The sequence below is a fragment of the Natator depressus genome, chromosome 9 (genome assembly GCF_965152275.1).
Source record: "Natator depressus isolate rNatDep1 chromosome 9, rNatDep2.hap1, whole genome shotgun sequence".
In the NCBI taxonomy this organism is placed as follows: Eukaryota; Metazoa; Chordata; order Testudines; family Cheloniidae; genus Natator; species Natator depressus.
The window spans coordinates 59,819,122-59,841,601 of NC_134242.1; the positions used below are offsets into that span (position 1 = coordinate 59,819,122).

Below are 22,480 nucleotides of genomic sequence, written 5' to 3' on the forward strand. Positions count from 1 at the left end.
TCTTGATAAGTTTATGGAGGGGGTGGTATGATGGGATAACATGAATTTGGCAGTTAATTGATCTTTGACTATTAGCGGTAATCTGAGTTACTACAGAGAATTCTTTCCTTGGTGTCTGGCTGGTTAGTCTTGCCCACATGCTCAGGGTTTAGCTGATCGTCATATTTGGGGTCGGGAAGGAATTTTCCTTCAGGACAGATTGGCAGAGGCCCTGGGGGTTTTTTGCTTTCCTCTGCAGCGTGGGGCACGGGTCACTTGCTGGAAGATTCTTTGCACCTTGAAGTCTTTAAACCACGAGTTGAGGACTTCAATAGCTCAGACATAGGTCAGTGGTTTGTTACAGGAGTGGGTGGGTGAGATTCTGTGGCCTGAGTTGTGCAGGATGTCAGAGTAGATGATCATAATGGTCCCTTCTGACCTTAAAGTCTATGAGCGAAGCTGGATAAAGAACCAGCTGTATTTTCCAGGTCAGATTGTTCCTGAGCTATAAGCTGACATGAACTTGTAACCAAGGGGGCAAACCCTTTTGCAAGACTGACACATACCAGAGCCCTGTGGTGGCGTTGGAGGTGAAAATAGGAAAATCTATTTCACTAGGAGGGTGGTGAAGCACTGGAATGGGTTACCTAGGGAGGTGGTGCAATCTCCATCCTTAGAGGTGTTTAAGGCCCAGCTTGACAAAGCCCTGGCTGGGATGATTTAGTTGGGGTTGGTCCTTCTTTGAGCAGGTGGTTGGGCTAGATGACCTCCTGAGGTCTCTTCCAACCCTAATCTTCTATGAGTCTATGAAACCTCTGGTAAGCTTTTAGCATGCACGGAGGTTCTCTTCTTGTTTTAAAATGTTGTCTCTATAATGTTTTTCCCCTAAGAATGAAGACAGTGTGCTCTGTGAAGGCTGGTTGGTAGCTGGTGTGCACAGTGGTAGCCCCTGGGCCTGGAGAAAGAGTTAACCACAGGGGCTGGACCCTGCTCCAACCTGCTGGCAAGTCACTGTGATGCGCAGAGGCGCTGCAAGTCTAAAGGGAGCGAGACCTGGGAAGCCTCAGTCACTGTGATGCGCAGAGGCGCTGCAAGTGTAAAGGGAGCGAGACCTGGGATGCCTCAAGTAGGTGCCCTCAAAGGAGACTGTGGGAGGGGGTCAAAGGTGCAGTGAACCCTGAAACTGTGACAAGCTCCTCCTCATTACGGATCCTAATCCATCTACCTTATCTTCACTGCTTTAGATGGCCCCCGTCAACCCCAGAGCCACACACGCCCATGCTTCAGGGCAGAGCTGTTAGGGGGATGGGGAAACCGAGGCCCAGAAAGACTCAGGCCTAGATCCCCAAAGGTATTTAGGGACCTAACTCCCACTGAAATCAATAGAAGTTCAGTGCCCCTATACCTTCCAGGGTCTGGTCCTGCGACCTGTGGAGGAGTCAGAAATTGTCACAGGCTAGTGCTCTAACCACAAGGCACCTGTCAGGTGCCCCACTGCTATTCGGTGCGGAGGGACGTGTGCAGGCCTCACGCGTGTAGAAAGGCAGGGCACGTGGGTGGGGGGGCATTGACCTTTCACTGCTAAGGCAGCTTGCTGCCTTTCTGCATTCCGCCTGTAGGGAGAAAATAGTCCACTCAGCACACTTGGCCAGTTTCACTTCAGGGGGCCCAGCCCAGGCCTGTAGGGGGAGAGTGGCAGGGGAAGGTCTGGTTAGTAAAATTTTCATTGCAGGTACACCCCCTTGCCCCCATGGAAACAGGGTTTGTTCTGAGGTTCTGCAAAAACTTCTTCTGCCAGAACTTTGGGCCAACTTTGACATGAAGTCACCCCTTCAACAAGCTTCCCATTGGTCCCAATCAACTCCCCCATGATCAACATGGGCGGATGTCCTTTGTTCCACCTCTGGGGTGCTGTCCCCCCTCTCTCCTCTGTGCTGGGATCCCGGGGGGCGAGGAGAGGGGCAGTCAGAGCAGAGCCAATTCACAGCAGCAAGTGAAGTGATGAGTCAGTTCCATGGGGTAGTCCCTGCCCCCGCCCGTCCCTGCAGAGCTGGGAGATAGCCGCTGCCTCCTGATGGTGATGTGAGCTCTTCGCGCAGCAGAGAGATCCCTGGGTGGGCACAGTGCTGGGAAGCTCTCGGTGGGCCTTGCATGCGTGGCAGGTACAGGAAAGGTTCGTGGCACTGGCCCTACCAGCATTGGTTTCCCCGCGGCTGGGGAGCAAGTCCAATGGAGAGGGACCCACTCGCCCTTTTGTTCCAGTGCCTGGACAGAGCAGCGTTTCCTCGCGGCAGGGGCAGAAGGACGGGGATGTGGGCTGGTTCTGCGGGGGTGGGGTGGGGGGCGGGCTCTGGAGCTCTGGCTGGCCCAGCGTGCAGCTGGGAGGAGTGATGCAAAGCCAGAGCCTTTGGAAGGAGAGGAGCAGCCCAGCCACAGGCTGTGTGGGGTGTTAGTTAGTGGGGGCTGAAGGGCGCGGGTGCTCCAAGCTCCAGAGAGTCATGTGCTGGACCTGGCCTGAACTGGATCCAGATTGCAGGCTGCCGCTCCAGCATCCCCAGCAAGCAGGCTCCCGGCTCTCTGTGTTCTTGGCTTAGGGGCAGGCCCATGGAGAGCATGAGCCTGAGCCAGGAAGTCTCCCACCTCCTGGAAGTGGCTGCAACTCTGGACAGTGAAATGGTGGCCTGGGGGTCACTGGCTTGGTCACGTGCAAACGGGGAGGGCTGCAAGCTGGGCTACTGGTAGCACATGCCACCCCAGTGTCACTGGGGGGACACTAACTCCAGAGGTCATGGGCCTCCTGGCCCAGGGAGCAGAGCAGCTCTGTGCGGGAGAGGGAGGCTTGCTGCTGCGCTGAAGCCTCTCCAGGCCCCATGCTGGGCATGGGCCCAGGGCTCACTTAGAACGGGGCAGGGACTCTGCCGCAGTGGGGAGTGGGCTGTAGGTCAGCCTGCAGGCTCAGGCCCCCAGACTTGCTGGTCACTGGCAGATCAGCCGAGGGACTCACTGCACTGCAGGATAAGTGGGGGGAGGGATAGCTCAGTGGTTTGAGCATTGGCCTGCTAAACCCAGGGTTGTGAGTTCAATCCCTGAGGGGGCCATTTAGGGATCTGGGGCAAAAATTGAGGATTGGTCCTGCTTTGAGCAGTGGGTTGGACAAGATGATCTCCTGAGGTCCCTTCCAACTCTGATATTCTATGATTCTATGATAAGTGGCCAGGCACCGGGAGAATGCAGCCGTAGACATCTGGAGACCTCTCTGCTTGTTGGTAGACGCTAACGAGGTTGTTGTGACCTCTGTGAATAGCTGGGCCCTCTGGAAAAACACATGCATCAGCAGTAATTGCACCTGCCATGGACGGAGGCAGACAGCTGGTGTCTGCACACATGGTGCAGAGCCTGGGCCTGCTACTGTGCACCTGCGGCTGCTCTGCTGTGGGATGGGGAGACGGACTGGCCGCAAACTCCTGCCTCCTGTGCAGCTAGAATCCCAGCTATTTCAGCAGGCGGGTGCTGGCCCCCCAAGCACACTGTGCCCATCCCAGCTCACCAGCTTCTGCTGCATAGCTGGCCATAGGCCCCACCTCCGGTCTGGAGCAGGGTGCAGGCTATGCAGAGTGCAGCTCCCAGCATGCACGTCGGCCAGACTGCTGCATGATGGGAGCTGTGCTCTCCACAGGCTATGCCCTGCTCCAGGTTAAAGATGGGGCTGGTAGCAGGCTCCGTGGAGAAGGTGGCAAGCTGGGTTTGGGGCACAACATGTGCAGGGGGCTGTACCTCCCTGAAAGGCTGTGCCTCTCCCCGCTTCTGCCTGGCCTGGAGCAGGTCCCCTCCCCACTCGGAGCCTGTTTCCCATCGGATACTGACCCCTTTCCAGGGGTGTTGTGTGGCCTGGCTCTCTGATATCGGTGACGTGGGGTGAAGTATCGGGATAGCTGTGTTTAGTCTGTATCCACAAAAACAACAAGGAGTCCAGTGGCACCTTAAAGACTAGAAGTGGGGTTTTTTACCCACAAAAGCTTATGCCCAAATGAATCTGTTAGTCTTTAAGGTGCCACCGGACTCCTCGTTGTTTTTGTGGGGTGAAGTGTATACTCCCCCACCCCGCCCACCTGCCGCGTCCTGGGCCACTCAGAGTGCTTGGCTCGCTTGCTCTCCGAGGGAAGGGGCTGCGGACAGGGCAGTGTGCCTGGGGGCCAGGAATGTTGGCCGGGGTTATGCTCACAGAGCTAGTGTGGGCCAGCAGTACCGGTGGCCTGGGGTGTTGATCTCTCTGGCGGCTGTGGTGCCATCAGTGCCAAGGCTCCGGCTGGCAGCAGGGTTAGCACAGGAGGAGGGTACCCCGTCTGTCTGAGGGGTGGGGGGAGCCTCGCTCCAACCTCGCCATCTGCACCAGGGCTCACCCCAGGACAAGGGTCCCTGGCCCTCTCACCAGCCTTTGTCTGGGGGCTCCGCGCCCGGCCCCAGACCTGCCACAGGGAGCCTGGCCTCAGGACAAACACCAGAGGAGCATCCAGATTGGCCTCTCCCCAGCTCGGTTCCCCCATGTTCCCTGGCGCGCCAGGGCCAGGCAGCATGTGCAGCACAGGCACCGGCCCGGCAGTAAGGGAGGGGTAGTGAGCACACAGCAAGCTCATAGCCCTGGGCAGCGCGGATGGGGTGTCTGCTCCAGGCGCTGTGGAGGAGAAGGCTCTTGCACCGCTTGCAGTGGGAGCAGGAGAGGGGGAGAGCGGAGGCCAGTGCTAGGTGTGCTGAGGGCAGCAAGGCAGGGGAAGGTTTTGAACTGGACCCTGAAATGAATGGGGGCAAGTGGAGCTGCGGGGTTGGTGGCTGCATATGTGGGCGGTGGACAGGCTGTGATTGTTACTGTTAACCCCGTAGATTGCAGCAGCGCCAGGGGCACCAAGCACCATCCAGGCCCAGATCCCATTGCACTGGGCGTGTGCCATGGTGGCTGGGCGTGGGGCCAGGGCAGGCTGCAGAGCAGGGGTGCTGTGGGAGAAGTTGTGGCAGAAGTCTTGAGGCCCTGGGGGTCACAGGCAAATAGTGGGAGACAGGGCTGGCCTGGCTCCCATGCACAGGAGCTGTCAGGTTCATGGCTACCAACTTGCTGCCCAGGTCCCTAGAGCAGAGCAGGAGGGAGAGGCCAGCTAGGCGCAATGACCCCCAGGCCTTGGGAGGGAGCCGAGCCTGTGTTCTCCCAAGACTGGAGCTAAGAGTCCGGGAGTGGGAGCAGCCGTGGACCCCTCGGGGTTGGGCACAGCCGGAGGCTGCAGCTGGGTCGGGGGGATTCCCCTGGCAGCCTCACGTGCCTCACGGTTGCGGGACCCAGCAAGAAGGAAGGAAGAAACGCCACATGAATGAGCTGCAGCTCCCGGGAGGCCTCCCTGGCTGCTCACGGGGAGGGGGCTGTCCAGCTCCTAGCACTGGGGGCTAAGCTGACACCCCAACCAGTGCCAGCCAAACAAGGGGTGGGGTCACCGGACCCACAAGGATCCAGGGGAGGTGGCAGAAGGGGGCAGGACTAGGCAGAAGGGGGTTAAACTGCTGGGCGAAATGCAGGCTGCCAGCAAGGCGAGTGTCGAGCAGTGAGATCTGAGGAGCAGTGTCCTTGGGGACATTACTTGGGGCTGGGCAGAGCCCTGGGCATGACTCCAAGGGAGCAACCCTGCCCTGCTTGGTCCCTCCTGTCTGGGATGCTCAGTGAGGCTGTCCCAGACCAGAGCCCATGAGGCATGGGGGCAGCTGGCACAGAGCCCTGCATGGCATGGAGTGGGCAAGGGTGCCCCAGCAGGGAGGCTGCAGCAAGGGCCGAGCCCAGCAAGGTTTGTGTTCAGGGGCAAGGCGATAACCACGGAGCCATGACTGCAGTACAGCCTCTGCCACCCTCGCAGGGGCATGTGGCTGGGGGACTCTGCTGGGCGAGGGCAGGCAGATGAGTATGGGGCAGAGTTCAGGGCAGTGTTTGCAGCAGACACATCTGGAATGGGGAGAGCCGGGGGGCGGGGGGTGGTTATTTTGTGAGAAGGGCAGGGGTGGGCATGTGCAGTCTGGGCAGCACTGGGGGTATGGGCAGAGATGCATGGTCAGGGCAGTGCCAGGAGAGATGGGCACATGTGGTCTGGCCAGTGCTATGAGGTTGGGCTCACGGGTGCGGTCTGGGCAGCGTTGGGGCAGGGGGGTAGGCAGAGACGCACAGTCTAGGAAGTGCCGGGGGTGGGCATATGAGCAATCATGGAGGAACCTTCACTGGAGGTTTTTGAGAGGAGGCTGGAGCCATCTGTCAGGGGTAGCTTAGACACAACAAATCCTGCGTCTTGGCAGGGGCTAGACTAGATGACCCCTGCAGTGCCTTCTAACCCTCTTGTTTTATGATTCTCCATACAGTCTGGGTGGTGCCAGAGAGGGTGGGCAGGGACGCGCACAGCGATGAGCTGCCAAAATCTTAACAACGGCTTCCCTCCTCACCCCATGAGGGGGTCGTTGCCCACCCCCACCCCCCGGGACTCCTGCCCCATCCAACCCCCCCGAGATCCTTGATGCCCCCCGCGGACCCCTGCCCCATCCACCCACCTCCCCTGTCCCCTGACTGCCCCCAGAACCGGGCAGGAGGGTCTCATGGGCCACCATAGTGGGTGCCCACCCCACCCCTAAGAGCCAGAGGCACATGCCGGGGGGCGAGATGGGGAGTCCCGGCGGTGCTTACCTGGGGCAGCTCCCAGGAAGCATCTGGCAGGTCCCTCTAGCTCCTAGGGGTGGGGGAGCATAGCTAGGGGGGGAGCAGGAGGAGCAGCAACTCCCCCCACTGATCACATCAAAAGTGGCGCCTTAGGTGCCGACTCCCTGGGTGCTCTGGGGCTGAAGCACCCATGGGGAAAATTTGGTGGGTGCAGAGCCCCCACCGGCAGCTCCCCGCCCAGCCCCAGCTCACCTCACCTCTGCCTCCTCCCCTGAACGCGCCGCCCCGCTCTGCTTCTCCACCCCCCCCCCCGGCTTCCCGCAAATCAGCTGTTCGCGTGGGAAGCTGGGGAGGGCTGAGAAGCAGGCGGCAGCTTCCCGCTCAGGCCGAGGGTGGCGGAGGTGAGCTGGGGCGGGGAGCGGTTCCCCTGCCCCCCTCCCAGGTTACCCGCTGTGGCGCGGGCGGTCCTCCTCGCCGCCCCCCCCGCCCCAGCTCACCTCTGCCTCCCTGGGCCTGAGCGGGAAGCCACTGCCTGCTTCTCAGCCCCCCTGGCCTCCTGCGTGAATAGCTGATTCGCGGGAAGCCGGGGGTGGAGGGAAGAAGCAGGGTGGGGCGGCGCGTTCAGGGGAGGAGGCGGAGTGGAGGTGAGCTGGGGCTGGGAGCTGCTGGTGGGGGCTCTGCACCCACCAAATTTTCCCCTTGGGTGCTCCAAGGCTGGAACACCCATGGAGCTGGTGCCTAAGGCGCCACTTTTGGCCGGTTAAATTTAGAAGCCCTTTTAGAATCAGTTGTCCCTCGCAGAACAACCGGTTCTAAAAGGGCTTCTAAATTTAACAACCGGTTCTAGCGAACCAGCTCCAGCTCACCACTGGATGCGCGGTCTGGGCAGTGCCGGGGGGGAGGCAGGGACACTCCATCTGGGCGGTGTCAGGAGGGCAGGGACACGTGATCTGGGCAGTGCAGGGGGGGATGGGCAGGGACATGCGGTCTGGGCAGTGCCAGGCGTAATGGGCAGGGACACACGGTCTGGGCTGTGCCAGGGGGCATGGGCAGGGACACTCGATCTGGGCAGTGCCGGGGGGGGCAGGGACACGTGTCTAGGTGGTGGTGGGGGGGTGTGGGCAGGGACATGCGGTCTGGGTGGTGCTGGGGGGGGCAGGCAGGGACATGCGGTCTGGGCAGTGCCAGGGGTGGGCACACTTGGACTGGGTGGTGCCAGGGGGGTGGGCACGGACGCCCAGTCTGGGCGGTGCCAGGGGCGGGGGGTGGGCAGGGACACGCTATCTGGGCAGTGCCGGGGGACAGTGGGCAGGGACACTCTATCTGGGCGGTGCTGGGGGGGCAGGGACATGTGATCTGGGCAGTGCTGGTGGGGATGGGCAGGGTGTCACGGAGTTCCCGGGCGATGCTCTGGAACTGCTCCCCATGAAGCCAGTCAGGACTCTGGGGAAGTCTCCTTTCTATGAGCAGCCTGTCTTCACAAAGCTCACACAGCTTCCACCTTCCTGGGTCTGACCTCGGAGCATTCAGCATCCTCTGCCCCTCCGTGCGCTTCCCTCTGGAACTGCTCCCCATGAAGCCAGTCAGGACTCTGGGGAAGTCTCCTTTCTGTGAGCAGCCTGTCTTCACAAAGCTCACACAGCTTCCACCTTCCTGGGTCTGACCTCGGAGCATTCAGCATCCTCTGCCCCTCCGTGCGCTTCCCACAGCGAGTCCACCCAGGCGGGGTCTTGGGGAAACCAAGGGTCCTGCACCCCAACTCCGCAGTCAGACGTGACTCTCAGCCAGCCAGTATAACAGAGGTTTATTAGACGACAGGAACATGGTCTAAAAGAGAGCTTGCAGGTGCAGAGAACAGGACCCCTCAGCTGGGTCCATTTTGGGGGGGAGTGAGCCAGACAACCACGTCTGCACTTCACTCCATGTTCCAGCCAGCCCCAAACTGCCTCCCCCTGCGGCCCCTCCTCCGCTGGGCTTTGTCCCTTTCCAGGCCAGGAGGTCACCTGATTCCTTTGTTCTCCAACTCTTTAGCTCTCACCTTGCAGGGGGGAAGGGCCCAGGCCATCAGTTGCCAGGAAACAGGGTGTTGCCCATTCTCTGTGTCCAGACCCCTGCACACACCTGCCCTCTAGGGCTCTGCAATGATCACACACCCATATCCCATCCCCTAGATACTTAAGAACTGCATAGGGGAAACTGAGGCACCCCCACACTATTCAGAGGAAACATCAAGAACAGTCCCACTTCGTCACACAGGGACACACGGGTGGTGCTGGGGGTGGGCACACTTGGGATGGGCGGTGCCGGGGGGATGGGCAGGGACATGTGGTCTGGGCGGTGCTGGGGGTGGGCACACTTGCGCTGGGTGGTGCTGGAGGGAATGGGCAGGGACACGCGGTCTGCGCGGTGCCGAGGGAAGGTGGGCAGGGACACTCGATCTGGGCGGTGCGGGGGGGGGGGGGTTGGGCAGGGTCACGCGGTCTGGATGGTGCCAGGGGAGATGGGCAGGGACACACGGTCTGGGCAGCGCCAGGGGGGATGGGCAGGGACACACGGTCTGGGCAGCACCGGGGGGATGGGCAGGAACACTTGATCTGGGCAGTGCCGGGGGGGGGGGGCAGGGACATGTGATCTGGGCGGTGCCAGGGTTTCGGCAGGGACACGTGTCTAGGTGGTGTGTGTGGGGGGGGGGCAGGGACATCCGGTCTGGGCGGTGCCAGTGGTGGGCACACTTGGGCTGGGCGGTGCTGGGACACATCAGAAGCTGTGCATGTTCATGTCATGAACTAGCCAAAGAAAGGAGCATTTCATCACTGAGCTAGGTGTCCCTGTGCACACCCCCATTCCTACTAGCTAGGGGCCCTGTGGGGTGGCTGGGCTTGGCCCCCAGGCCCCACATGGGCTGGCAAGGCATCCTGGGCAGAGTCCTGTCCTCACAGGCCATGGTGCTGCCCCCTCCTGCTGCCACCGAGCCGGCTGCTCAGAGCAGCCTTGGGAAGAGCTGGCAGCAGGTTGCCATGGCACCCGGCCTGCGGGCCCCACGTGCTGAGGCTGGGCGAGTAAACAGGGGAGAGTGGCTGGAAGGCGCTGGGGCTGTGTAGCCCTGCCTCTCGCTGCCACTTTCTGCTCGCACCCCCTCGCCACACGGCACTGCCGGGTGGGACTGGCAGGAGGCAGAGAGGCAGGGCGACAGAGGCTCTGGTGGTATTGACAGTGGGCTGGGGTGGACATAGCCACCTGGCACAGGGATGGGGTGACAAGGGGTCTGGACCAGCCCTGGGCTACCGCCCCCTGCTCTGCCCCTCGGGTGCCCCTCAGTCCTGACCCCTCGTCCCCTCCATGCTTCAGAGCAGAAGCACATCTGTGCTGAGCTGCATGTTTGTTTTTTGATGTGGATAAAGGATTTCTAAAACTCACAGCGAGCTCATCACCCTGGTATTACTGGTGACACCAGCCTCTAAGCCCAGGCTTGTGCCACCTACCTGACCTACCTCGCACACCGGATGCTGTCCCTCCACAGCTGCTCACGGCTGGACTGCAGCCGCCCCACCAGGGCTGGGCTACGCACAAGCAGCAAAGGTGACTGGTTGAGGCCTGGCTCTCCCCATTCCCTGGCTAACCAGATCTCTCCCTCCAGCTTGGAGATAGCTCCCTGCCCTCCTGTTCATGCTGCCAGCCCTGGGCAGGGGCGAGGGCCCCTGGGGTCGCCCAGTCTCCCTGTGGTGCTGCAGAATGAGTGTGAATGTCTCCATCCCTGGGCAGAATGTTTCTTCACCTGCCGTTATTTTGTGCTCCTCGTGTGGGCGTCTGCAGTTCCCGCTGTGCAGCACTGGGGAAGTGCAGTGTGTGTTTGCCAGGGGATCCAGCAGCCGAGCCGCTGCAACCACCCCCCACGCCGCCCCCAGTCCTCCCGTCTCACCACCCCCTCGTCTCCTCTCCATGTGCGGAGCCAGGCTCACTCGTCTGTGCTGTGAGCAGCAGGTGAATGGAGCCGCAACGCTGAGCCAAGCTGCTCCTTCCTTTCCCTGCCAATCCCCTGAGCAGCAGCGCAGAACCGGGAACCGGATCCATGCGCCGGATCAAAGGTAACACCATGGGCCTGGGGCTGGCAGCCAGTCTGTGGGGCCATGCTAGGAGGACACATACGACCTCTGGCACACACCACTCTAGCCCCAGTGATTCAGTGGGCACCTGTATACTGGCTAGTCCCTTTCCTCCCTGGCAGACGCATCTCTGGGCTCTCTTGCTGCGGTGATCTGCAGTTCACTGGGTGGCACTCACCTGTCGGGGGCAGAAGGGCACATGGTACTGGTAGAACAGGCTCCCAAGGCAGTGCTGGCGAAGCTGGGAGCTCTGCGCGGTTCCTGGCTGTGTCAGCAGCACCCAGTGGTGTCGTACTTTGGCGCTCAGTGCCAGGTGTGCTACAGAAGCCCAGCAAGAAGCACTGCTCCTGCTCCTCCTCTGGCAGGGCTCTGTGTAAGAAGCCCTCTGTGCCGTTTGTTACAACAAACAAGCAGGGAGCAGGCCACAGCAGAGGAGTATCTCTGTAGTGGAATCACGGGGGTGCTGGCCTGGGGCATCGTGGTGGCCCGGCTCTTTGGGACGAGCCCTGGGGGCCTGCTCTCCACAGCCAGGCCCCCAGCTGAGCTCTCTGACCAGCGGGAGGGCTGCTGCGGTTAGACATGGTGGCTTTGTAAAGTCTCTGCAGGACAGTTGCTGAGGATTCGGGGAAAGGTCTTGACCCCAGTTGAATGTCCTGGACAGTCACTGTGCTTTGACAGGGCGCGTACCCTGGCCTCTGCCATTCAGGAGCGTGACGTTCGCCATCCGGACCTTTAGAATGGACACCATGTAGGAGGGGCACAGAACAAGGTGTGCGCCTCCCCGGAGGCTCTGGCAGGAACGTTAGAGTAACTCCCTGTGTCTTGATCAGCTGGGCGGCCTCGCTAACCGGTGCTTTGGGCTGGTATGAGAAAGTGCTAGTCGGGTCCGAGAGGATGTCCAATGCAGAGCATCAATTTCAGCTTCATCCCACTGAGCAGAGTGGGGTTTGCACTGGCCAACCGGCAAAGGAGACACTCTGGGGGACGAGGGGCTTGGCTCTGCTCCCTCCTGTGGGTGCAATCAGGAGGCATGACGCTGCAAATGATGGTCACACTGGGGGAGGTGAAAGCTGACTCCGCTCTGTGGGCATCACAGGCGGTAGGGACTGGCGCATGCCCTGAAATGGGAAGCCAAAGGATTTGCCTGTCTCGGACTCCAAGCGCAAAATTTTTGTTTCATCGAGTAAACCATCTGTTCCTGTGCAATGAACTGCTGCGGGGTGGCGGGGTTACTTTGTATTGCAGCACATAGATTATATGGGTCTGTTCCCCTGACCGATGGGCCCTGGGCGCCAGCGTGTGAGAATCTGTGGCAAATCAGCCTGGAAACAGAAATTGAAATTGACACCTTCCTCTTCCCGCCCAGCAGGGAAGGGCAGGAAGTGAGCAGCCTGGTGGAGAAGGATTCACTTGATGGGGGGAGGGGGTCAGTCACGTGGGAACTAGATGATCCATGTGGAAGATGCTGGGGTAGGGCAGCTTTGGCGGGCTGTGCAGTGTGAGCCTGTTCCGTCCCTGTGTCTCGTTAACAAGGCACAAGGGTGAAAGTAACTCCGAAGACTTACCGGTATGGGGGCCGGGGCTGGCTCTGGTCCCTGGAAGGGGCGGGACCTCAGGCTAGGGTTACCATACATCCGTATTTTCCCAGACATGTCTGGCTTTTTAGTTCTTAAATCACCATCCAGGAGGAATTTTAAAATATCTAAAAACATCCGGGAAAATACGGATGTATGGTAACCCTTTGGTCCAAAGTCCCAGGGCTGGTGGCGTTTCCTGGTCCAGCTCCCAGCGCCTGCCTGCCGGCAGGAGCCTACAGTGTGGGTGGCCCCTAGGCACAGAGGCGGAGGGGGTCTCTGTGTGCTGCACCGGCTCCCTCCTGCCAAATCAGAGCTGCAGGGGCAGGGCTTGCAGGCGCCAGCAGCGGGCAGAGAGCCCTCTGACCTGACCCAACCCTAGGAGCCAGAGGGACCTGCCAGATGCTTCCCGGGAGCCGCCCCAGGTAAGCACCGCCGGGACTGCCCACCTCGCCCCCCGGCAGGTCCCTCTGGCTCATCGGTTCGGGGGGTTGGGGGTGGAGGGCTCTCTGCGCGCTGCCAGCACCTGCAAGCCCCACTCCGTAGCTCCCGGGAAACAGGAAGTGGGCAGCGGGGCTGAGCACCAGGAGCGCGGGCAGCAGCAGAAGCAGCAGAAGGGCTGCACCCCCCAGCAGCCAGCTCGGCTCCATGCCGGCTGGGGCAGGGGTTGCCTGGCTGGGTTGCCCAGGGGTTGCCCGCTCGGCCCGGGGCGGTGCTAGGCGGGGACCCTCGTGGCCGGGCTGCGCCTCCACTGCCAGCTGGAGACGCGGCGAAGTCAGCCCCGAACTAAGGTCGGTCCACCAAGGGGCGGGCAGTTAGCACAGCCCGCCCCCTTGCCTGCCCAGGGGAGGGGATCGGCCGGGCACGCCCAGCCCCGCCGTCTACCGCCCGCCTGCCCATCCTCACTCCGGCCAGCCCCTCACACGGGGGGCAGAACCCAGCGCTCCTCCTGCCTGCTGCGGCCGTGCTCCTTCGCCCTGCCCCAGTGGGCACTCAGCTCTCCCGGGCCCAGTCCACGCGCACTTTCCTTCCCCCTGACACACTCACTTTTCCCCATGCTCACCCTGACACACTCACTGGTTCTTCTCCCGCTCACCCTGACACATTCGCTCACTATTTCCTTCCCTCTGACACACTCACTCTTTCCCATGCTCACCCTGACACACTCACTCACTCTTCCCCCTGCTCACCCTGACACACACACTCATTCTTCCCTTTCTCACCCTGACACACTCAGTCACTCTTCTGCTCACCCCGACTCACTCACTATTCCCTTCCCCCGACACAGTCACTCACTCTTCCCTGTGCTCACCCTGACACTCTCACTCACTCTTTCCTTGCTCCTGACACACTCACTCTTCCCCCCGCTCACCCTGACACACACACTCCGGCAGCTCCCATTGGCAAGACCAGGGGCAGAGTTGGGGTGGAGCGGGGGTGGACTGTGGGCGGGGCCGACACCCCCCATGGAGTGTCCTCTTTTTTGGATGTTCAAATATGGTAACCCTACCTCAAGTGGAAGGGGTGGGGCTGGGGGTCAGCGTCCCCCAGCCAGCCCTTCCATGCCACCTGGCCTGTGCCACCCGGGACTCCAGTAGCGATTTAAAGGGTCCGGGGTTCTGGCCGCTGGTTCTCTCGCTCATCCTTCACTCAGGAGACAGTGCCAGTCCTGTGCCATGCATAAAGCTCTGGTGTTGCCCCAGCATGTGTGTGTGTGCGCTCACACTCCCCGTATACACACCCTGCTGTGCCTTTGAGACCATGTCAAAGTTGCAGTGCTTTGTCTCGAGGGAGCACCTGAAGGCCTCAGTGGGGGATGGCTCCAGATAGTGTCATGGCAGCGGTTCAGCACTCCAGCTGCCCAGCCAGTGCCGAGTGCTGTGGCGGCAGCGCAGCAGAGGGCATGAGGACGGGACAAGGCAGTGGCTTTGCTGGATTTTGCAGGGCGCGTGAGGCCATGGCGGGAGGGAGAAGGGGTGCCTGGGGGTATTGGCCCAGAGGGAGCAGAGGAGGGATGCACCATGGCCAGAGCAGTCAGCTGGCAGGGTGGGCACTGCAGCAGTGGATCCCCCACCCCTATGGGTCTGGTATTGTCAATGCCACTTCTACAAAGATAGTGTGAAATGCTGCCAAGTCAGTGCCCTTCACCCCCACCGTGGGCATGTCACTTGCCTGCTCTGCACAGGTGTGAATGGCGACACAGGGTCCCTGGTAGGGCAGGATCGGGCCCCAGGGCGGGGGAGGGTTGGGCCCACCATGTACCATCGCGCTCTGTGGGATTAGAGGATGAACCAATTACACCCACCCTGTCACCTCACACTAGCTCTTGCCTTTGGTTTCAGCTCTTTTTTTAAAAGGAACAAATTCCCTTTTCTCCCCCACCAGCTAATCCCCACCCAGTCCCTGATGGCCAGGGGAGGCCTGGCCGTCATGCTGCCCAGGGAGAAGGAGATCAGTGGGTCTGCGACATCCCTGTTTGTGGTTCCAGGGGAAGAGGTGAGAAAAGCCCCCTCCACCCCCGAACACTACTGAGGACACAGTGGGGTGGCAGCACTTGGCATGGTGTCAGGCTCACCAGGGACCAGTCACTGGGCAGCTTCCCCCCCCATGCTAGAGCAGGCACTGCAGTCACCAGCTTGCCGTCCTGCCTGTGCCTGTCTGTCCAGTGGTGGCCAGGGCAAGGCTGGAACCCGGGGGCAGGGGCATAATGAGCTGTGGGAACAGTGTACCCAGGGGTGGCAGGGATGCTCCAGCACTGACAATGGTTTGGTCCAGCTCGGCTGTCTTTCTGCAAGATCTGCTGTAAGGGATTACAGGGGCAGCAGGATCACATGGGCCCTCCTGGCCTTGGCCTTTCCAAGGGAGCCAGCAAGTGAGTTAGAGTCTCTCCCGTTTGGGGCCAGCCAAGCCCACCCGGGGGCGCTACAACCTGGGCATGGTTTATGCGGCACCAGGATGCAGCATCCCCAAGCGTCTGGTGAAACTGTTGGTCACATTGACTCGCCCGCTGTGACCTGCATTGTCCTGCCCCACACCTCCCAGCCCCAGTGGACACTCGTCTCCTTTGCCACAGGACCCCCTGGGTCAGGCCCCTCTGATGGTGCTTGTAAAGCCCCATGCACTAGGACCCGGTCCGAGTACAGCAGCACTGGGGAAACGTGGAACCACACTAGTGAGTCCAGAGAAGGCTTGAAGGCTACAGCTCTACCGGGCACAGGGGCGGCGGTCCAGGGAGCGATGTGCCCACCAATTGCACCAGAGAGAGGCCTCCTGCAGGAGGATGTCTCCAGAGAGACTGCAGTGGTGGGAGCTCTGAGTGTCACTAAGGGCTGTGCTGCATTGGGACCCTGCTCCCAGGGGGAAGAGTTAATAATGACTCAATTCAAACCTTCAGGACTCTGACCTGACTCGATTTACCAGTGTCCAAAAGCAAGGGGCTTCCCTCCACAGAGTACCAAGCACAGTGTGCCCGCTGGCCCTGCGCCAGGCAGCAGGCCTGGCTTGGGTGTGCATACAGAGGGCATTGGCTGGCGGCACAAAGTGGGGATTAAGCAGGAGTTGGCTGGCAGGCTCTGCCAGCAGCGACACGCTGAATGGGGACGAGTATGCGCTCCAGAAGAATTGGCTGTTCTTCTTGCATGTGCGTGTGTGTGTCGCGGTTGGGTCCCGTCCTCCGGAGCGGCTCCGGGGGGACTGAATGGGGCGGTTGTCAGACAGAGCAGCCTGGCCACTGGAGACACAGCGCGTGGGGTGATAGAGAGGACACTGGTCTGCACAGATCTACCAGGCTCGCTGCCCGGCCAGCCTGGGATGCATGTGTCAGGGGAGCAGACTGGCCATGTGCGCTCAGGTGGATCCTGGACTAAAGGTACTTGTGTCTGTGTACAGATCTCTGTGTATGTGCAAGCACATGCACGGGTCTGTGTGTGTATGTGTGGGTCTGTGTGTGTGTGTGTAGATCTGGGTGTGCAAGTGCATGTGTGGGTCTTTGTGTGTGTTTGTGTGCAGTTGTGTGTGTGCAAGCGCATGCATGGGTATGTGTGTGTGCAGATCTCTATGTGTTTGTGTGCAGATTGTGTGTGCAAGCGCATGTGCAGGTGTGTGTGTGTGCAAGGACATGCATGGGTCTGTGTGTGTGTTTGTGTGCAGATCTCTCTGTGTGCATGTGTGCATTGCCAAGAGGCTTTAACCCAAGTGCCTGTTGTGAGTACAAACCTGGCCCGTTGCTTTGCGGTGCCCGGTGAAAGTTCGGTGCGCTCTGGCGACCGAGAGCAGAGCGGCCCCTCAGCAGCCTGGTAACTCTGAGGAACTTGAACAATAAGGAGATTGCACAAGCAGGGGCCCTACCCACAGCCTGGCAGTATGGCCGGGGGGAGTCTAATGAAGGTGGAACAGAGCCGCTAGCGGGAATGAGCTAACTCCCTCAGTTAACCCAGCAACGCAGCTGCTGATCTCACAACTCCATGAGGCACTGAATTACTGAACTGCTTTATATGGCCCTAGCAGGGTCCAGGGCGAATGCATCTGCTGTGTGCCGACTGCCCTGGGACCCGGAGAGCAAGACCACTGGAGGCACCTAGGGGGATACTGAAATCAAGAGAACACTGCAGCAGGTCAGTGCGGGTGTATTCTGCTGGGCCATGGCCAGCGATGGCAGGAGGCCAAAGGCCGAGTTTCCATAATTCTTAAATGGTAACAGGTTAGCAAATGTTATTTCCCACTCCAGGAAGCAGAAAGGGGTTTTTGTAATAGCCTTTGATGGGCAGTTCTTCTCCCCTCCCTGCACCTGGGGTTGTCTTTGCAAATAAGCGTCAGACCCGACTGCCGGGAGAAGTGCAGAAGTCTGTGTGTCTGTCCAGCGTGCTCAGGGGGAAAAGGTGCCCAGCCAAGAGCATCGGGCACAACAAGTGTAACAGAGCTGTGCCAAAGTCATCAACATGATTTGTGAACTAAATGCAGACTCCACACACGCATGCACACACATGACCGCACACAAACACACACCGTGTGTTTGCACAGCAGGACAGGGGAGATTCTCCCAGCATCGAAGTCTGGTAGAGGAGAGTTGTGGTGGCCCCTGCACTGTGTCCCTCGTATGGACATGATCTTTGTGGCGCTAAGTAGGGTCACTACGTCCTGTCTCGATGCAGGGGGCTGGACTTGGGGACTTGTCAAGGTGCCTCCCGGTCCCACATTTCTGTGGTTCTGTGTGCATAAGGGAGTGGGAGCAGCAGTGTGTGTGTGTGTGTACTGGAGGGTGTGAAGCTGTGTGCACACGGGTGCGGGGTGGAGGAGTTGTGTACTCCGTGGGGTGCTGGGTATTGTGTGCGCACAAGCTTTGTTCCCCTTTCGCCTTGACAGCTCCCCTTGCTCCTGTGCACACTGCAGTCTGGGGGAGGGGCTGGGAGCACACCCTGGGGGCAGGTACTGACTGGCCACCTGTGTCTCGGACACAATGCTGCGCACACTCTCCCTTGGGCCCCCTTCCCCAGCCCGGCCCCTGGGTTCTGCCCATTCTCCCTGTATTTCCCTGGTGCTCATTTTCAGTGACAAAGGCCACCCTGCAGGAGGGGCCAGGCTGTGTCGTGTTGGGGGGAGCTTCTACCTCAGCTCAGCCGCACCTGCAGCTATCAGGAGCAGCTGCAGTGGGGTGGTTCCCACGGACCCTGGTAGGCCTGGGACTGGAGCCAGGACAGACACCATGTGGGGCAGTGGCAGCTCTTCCTTGCAAGCAGGCGTACGGGGAGAGGTTGCTTTGGGTGAAGCCAGGTGCCCCTAACGTGTCGCAGCTCTCACTTCATGCTGGCGGGGTCAGATCTCACCAGATACGTGGGGTTTGGGCCTTGTTCATGCCTAAAGGCAGGCAGTGGGGTGGGTGTCCAACAGGGGGCGTTTCTCCACGTCAGTGCTGCCCCACCCTGGTGCTAGGGGTGCTGTGCTGCGGGAGATGCCAGGCATCAGGTGAGAGTTGGAATCAAGGGCCTGTCTGCCCATGATTTTTAAAGATCCCAGGGCACTTGCACAAGAGTTGGGGCTGTGAACCCCGCGGTCCTCGGCAAACCCCAGCACTGGTCATTATGTTCTGTCCCCCTGAAGTTTGTGCAGCATCAACTGGGTACAGTCTCAAAATGGTGCAGTGTTATTGTGCGCTGCTGAACAGCTGTCATGTCGTGCCCCAGAGGCAGTTGCTTTTCAGTGGTGCCTGCCGTGATCCCAGTCCCTCCAGAAGTGCTGTGGGGTCCTGTGGGGTGACAGGTGCTAGGAAAAGGGCAGGTGATGTTGTCCCTGGGAATATGCTACCCTGAGGCTGGAGAAAGGGCAGCACCTGCAGGCAGATGCCATGGCCCAAGGCCGGTGCCATGGGACTGAGGAGCCGTGTTTAGCAAGAAGGCACCTGTCCCATGGCTGCACCCCAGGCTCCCCCCCAGCAGGGTCCCCTGAGGAGCTGAGTTTGAAGTGTTTTCTGTTTGGGGCTGGAGGGACCCTTCTTCTCTGGGCAGAAAGTTAGAATCTCCTTCCAAGGGCTGCAAAGTGCTGAGATTGAGTCAGCTTCTCCTTGCTAGCGGGCCAGGAGCCAGCGTTGCCTCTCCCCCGGCCTGGCAACAGGAGGGACCGTGCATCACAGGGCTCTCCAAGGGCAGCACCAGGGCAGTGCACCAAGTGGGAGAGGGATCAGGCTGAACATGTGGGGCTGAGCCTGACAGACAGGCACCCAGGGACAAGCAGTTAGGTTGGTTTAGTGCATTTGAAAAGGACTCACGGGGCCAGGTTCTGATGCGCTGGTGTCACTCCATGTGTCAGCTCGCCACACTACCCTGCCATGCTTGGATCTCAGGAAGAGCCCTGGAGGTCTAAGAGACCATCTCCAAGTGCTGGGCTATTTGGGCCGGGGGTGTGGATAATGCCCATCACTCTGTACCATGCCTAGATAGCAAACCGTGGGTTGCCCCAGCATTGTGTCTGTTATGAGGCACCTCAGCTTAAGAAATATGTGGGATTGCTGAGACTGAGAAGGGCCAATGGGCTGGGCTGGCCTCCAGCCCGGTGTTATTTGGCAAGCAGGAGGAGACAGGGAGAATTCAAGGGTGCTTAACCAATGCAGGGGAGCTCAAGCAGGGTTCAGTGTTATGAGCTGGCAGAACAAGCGCTGCTCAGCGTCTCCTCCCTATCGTCCCCTGCCTATGAGAACAAGAGGACATAGGATGAAATGAATGGCGGGGACGCTTAGACCAGATCAGAGGAAGTGCTGTTTTGTGGAGGGGTAGTAGTCGGAGCTGTGGAACTCACTGCTGCAGGGGGGGATCAAGTCAAAGGACTCCACTGGAGTGATTCCATTTCCTCTCAGCTGGCTTTGAAAAGGGGTTGGATAATGGTGTGATTAGTCATGGCTTTGGTAGCTGAACAAATCTCATGCTTCAGGGCAGGGGTGATTGCAGCAGGGATCAGGAAGGAATCTTTACTGAGGCAGTTACCCATTCCCTACAATGGAACCAGGATTCTGGACTCAATGAGCCAGTGTCTGATGCAATGTGCTTGCGTGCTGCCATGCTGTGTGTGGCAGCTCCCAGGTCTGACCTGGGGTGGCATAGCCCACTGCTTTGTTCTCTGGGGGAGGTCAGAGGAAGGACTCGTGTTCCCCAGCCCTGATCACATATCCCCAGCCCATACTGAGAGACCCAGATGGTTAACTTCCACTCCTGGGGCCAAGCCTGCTGCTGTTGTAAATCAGCCCAGCCCCATAGACGTGTGCCCGCTTACACCAGTGCCTTTGTGGACATGGCTGAGGAGCAGCTGCCTCATGCATTAGGTCCAGTCCATTGTGCAACCACATGTGACAGTGATACATGCATGGCCAGCCCAATCCCAGCACTGCACTCCCAGGCATCGTGTGTCCAGCACTGCAGGTGTGCATGGCGCTGTGCGCACCAGCAGCCCAAGGGTTGGACAATATGTGCGAGGCACAGCTCAGGCGAGCGGGTTGTGATTCCAGCAGGGGAAGCTCATGAGGGGCACCCAGTGGGTGTTAGACTTCCTCTTTGCCTGGGAAATGTTGCATGTTACTGAGGTCTTTTGAAATGTCTGGCTGGGCTGGGTCTGTCCGTGTCCCGGAGCAAGTGGCGTGAGATGGGTTGGAGCCGAACTTGCTAAGCTGCTGATATGCAACTGGCGTTTATTGTAACGTGGCTTGGAGCCTTCCCAGGCCATGTGCAACAGAGTGTCTAGTTCCCCGCTCTCAGCTGCGTGGCGCTGGGACCAAGGCTGCAGCAGGAATACAGGCAGATGCCTGTGATTAGAGCCCCAGAGCGAAGGCAGGGAGGGAGGGAGCCGGCAGCTCCCGGTGTGTGAAATCTGCCTGCCTGTGCTAGCGAACATGTGCCATGCAATTGGATCAGGCCGATGGTGTGGGGAGGGTTTGTTTGCCAGATGTTCCTCATCCCCCCCGCCCCCCCAGGCAAGGCTGAGCTCTCGGAGCCAGGGCGGGGGGTCAGGAGAATATCCAGTGCTCAGCTCAGTCCTCACTGGGGATTTGTCACTGGTCCTGCTGCCCCTGCCCTCCTCCTTCCCCCTGGCGCCTCACACCTTAGCCGGAGATGTGGGAGTGGGAAGGCCCATGCAGTAGCGTCAGGGTGTCTTGCAGCTCCATAGTAACCCGCCTGGCGCTATCCCAAAGAGAAGCTGCTCTTGTTGAACAGTCAGTAAACAGAGGCTCCCTGTGAGCCCTGGACAGGGTCTGGCTGGGAAGGGGTGAATCTGAGCCTGCTCTCGACTGCTTCTCCACAGCAAGCACCTGATGCCAGGGCTGGGACAGCTTAGCTCCCAGCTGGGCTGCAGCTCTCGAGGCAGGAACCCCCACTCCAGGGCAAGGCAGGTGGGCAGCTGGGGCGCTGTGCTAACTGGGTACGCTCCCCCTAGGGTCCGACACCAGCTGGCACCACCTAGCACACAAAGGACTACAGGGCGGGTATAAGCCATTCCAGCCCCACCTTGGAAAATACCCCCAGCCTGAGCATCCATCTGCAGGAGACGGGTCCGTGCAGAGTGAGTCCAGGGCAGGAGGGCGGTGGCTGAGTCCCAAGGGAGAGATGCCAGCTTCCAGTTCAGTTCCCTGAAGTGTCATTGGCAGCACACGAGCGCTGGCTGAGGGTACAAGAGAGAGACTCCGCAGAGAGGGCTGCTCTCAGCCTCCTCTGTCCTGCTGGCTCCTCGCTGGGCTCAGCCTGGCTTTGCGCCTCCCAGTTGGCACCTCTGCTCGCTGGTGGCACTGGGGAGAGTCAACGATGGCTTTGCCTGTGGCACTGCAGGGGGGCCGTCTGCCAGCGGGACAGTTCAGTGCAGGGAACCGAACCAGAGGAGCCGAACTCGTCAGGCCCACAGGAGTGAAGGTGCCAGCTACTTTCCTTCTACCCAGCGCTGTCCTCAGCGCCAGCCCTGCTGTGAGCCTGGCCCCAGCAGAGTCAGAGAGGATCCCTGAGATCCCAGGAACAGTCTCCCCCAGCCACCCCCGTGTCAGCTCCATCCCCCTGTGACCGCGCCCCCTGTAATGTGGGGACACTCAAGCCCCTGTCAGTAGTGGGGTGGTGGTGACATGTGAAGTGCCCGTGTCACACTGACCGCCCTGTGTGTGCTGCCAGCAGTCACTGATTGTGCTGGGGCCGCACCCACAGGTCTGCAGCAGGGCAAGCTGCCTGGGCTGGCTTGGGGGAGCCCTCTGTGGGCCAGGGGAGGGCCCAGCCTTCTTGCCCTTGTTGCTGTGAGTGCCAGTCAGGCGCCAATCTGTGTCTGCTGCGTGTTTGATGACACGGGCACTTGCCTGCTGGGATGTGGGGATGTTTGGCGGGCAGCTGTCCCATGCTGCGTTAGGGGTGGTCCCTGGCTTAGGTGGGAAAAGGGCGTCTCCTGCTCTGTTGAAGTGGAAGTGCTGCTCGGTGGGAGATTGGGGACCTTTATGTCCAAAGTGGGTGCATGGTTCTTGCTCCCGGGCTGGGAAATGGAACCTGGCAGGACCCTGGTAAGGGCAGCCATTTCTGTCACTGACCAGCTTTGCTGGCTGTGGAGTGGGTGCTGTGCGTGCACATCGCATGGGAGGCTTGCTGTATTTCAGACCATCGCCAGTTGGCCCCGCTCTGTGGTGAGCTTGAGCCCAGAGC

General features: G+C 60.1%; 1 protein-coding gene across 2 annotated transcripts in view; it reads left to right on the forward strand.

Moving 5' to 3' along the window:
• NHSL2 (NHS like 2) overlaps positions 1-22,480 on the forward strand; it is a 151,034-nt gene that overhangs the window by 18,349 nt on the left and 110,205 nt on the right. Inside the window, exon 1 of one of the 2 annotated variants that reach the window (XM_074964337.1) lies at positions 10,710-10,740. The exons of the other annotated variant lie outside the window; for it this stretch is intronic. Coding sequence (XP_074820438.1) covers positions 10,725-10,740 — 16 coding nt within the window. The 5' untranslated portion in view covers positions 10,710-10,724. Of the gene's footprint in view, positions 1-10,709; positions 10,741-22,480 lie in introns of those variants that run through there. 2 annotated transcript variants of the gene reach the window in all.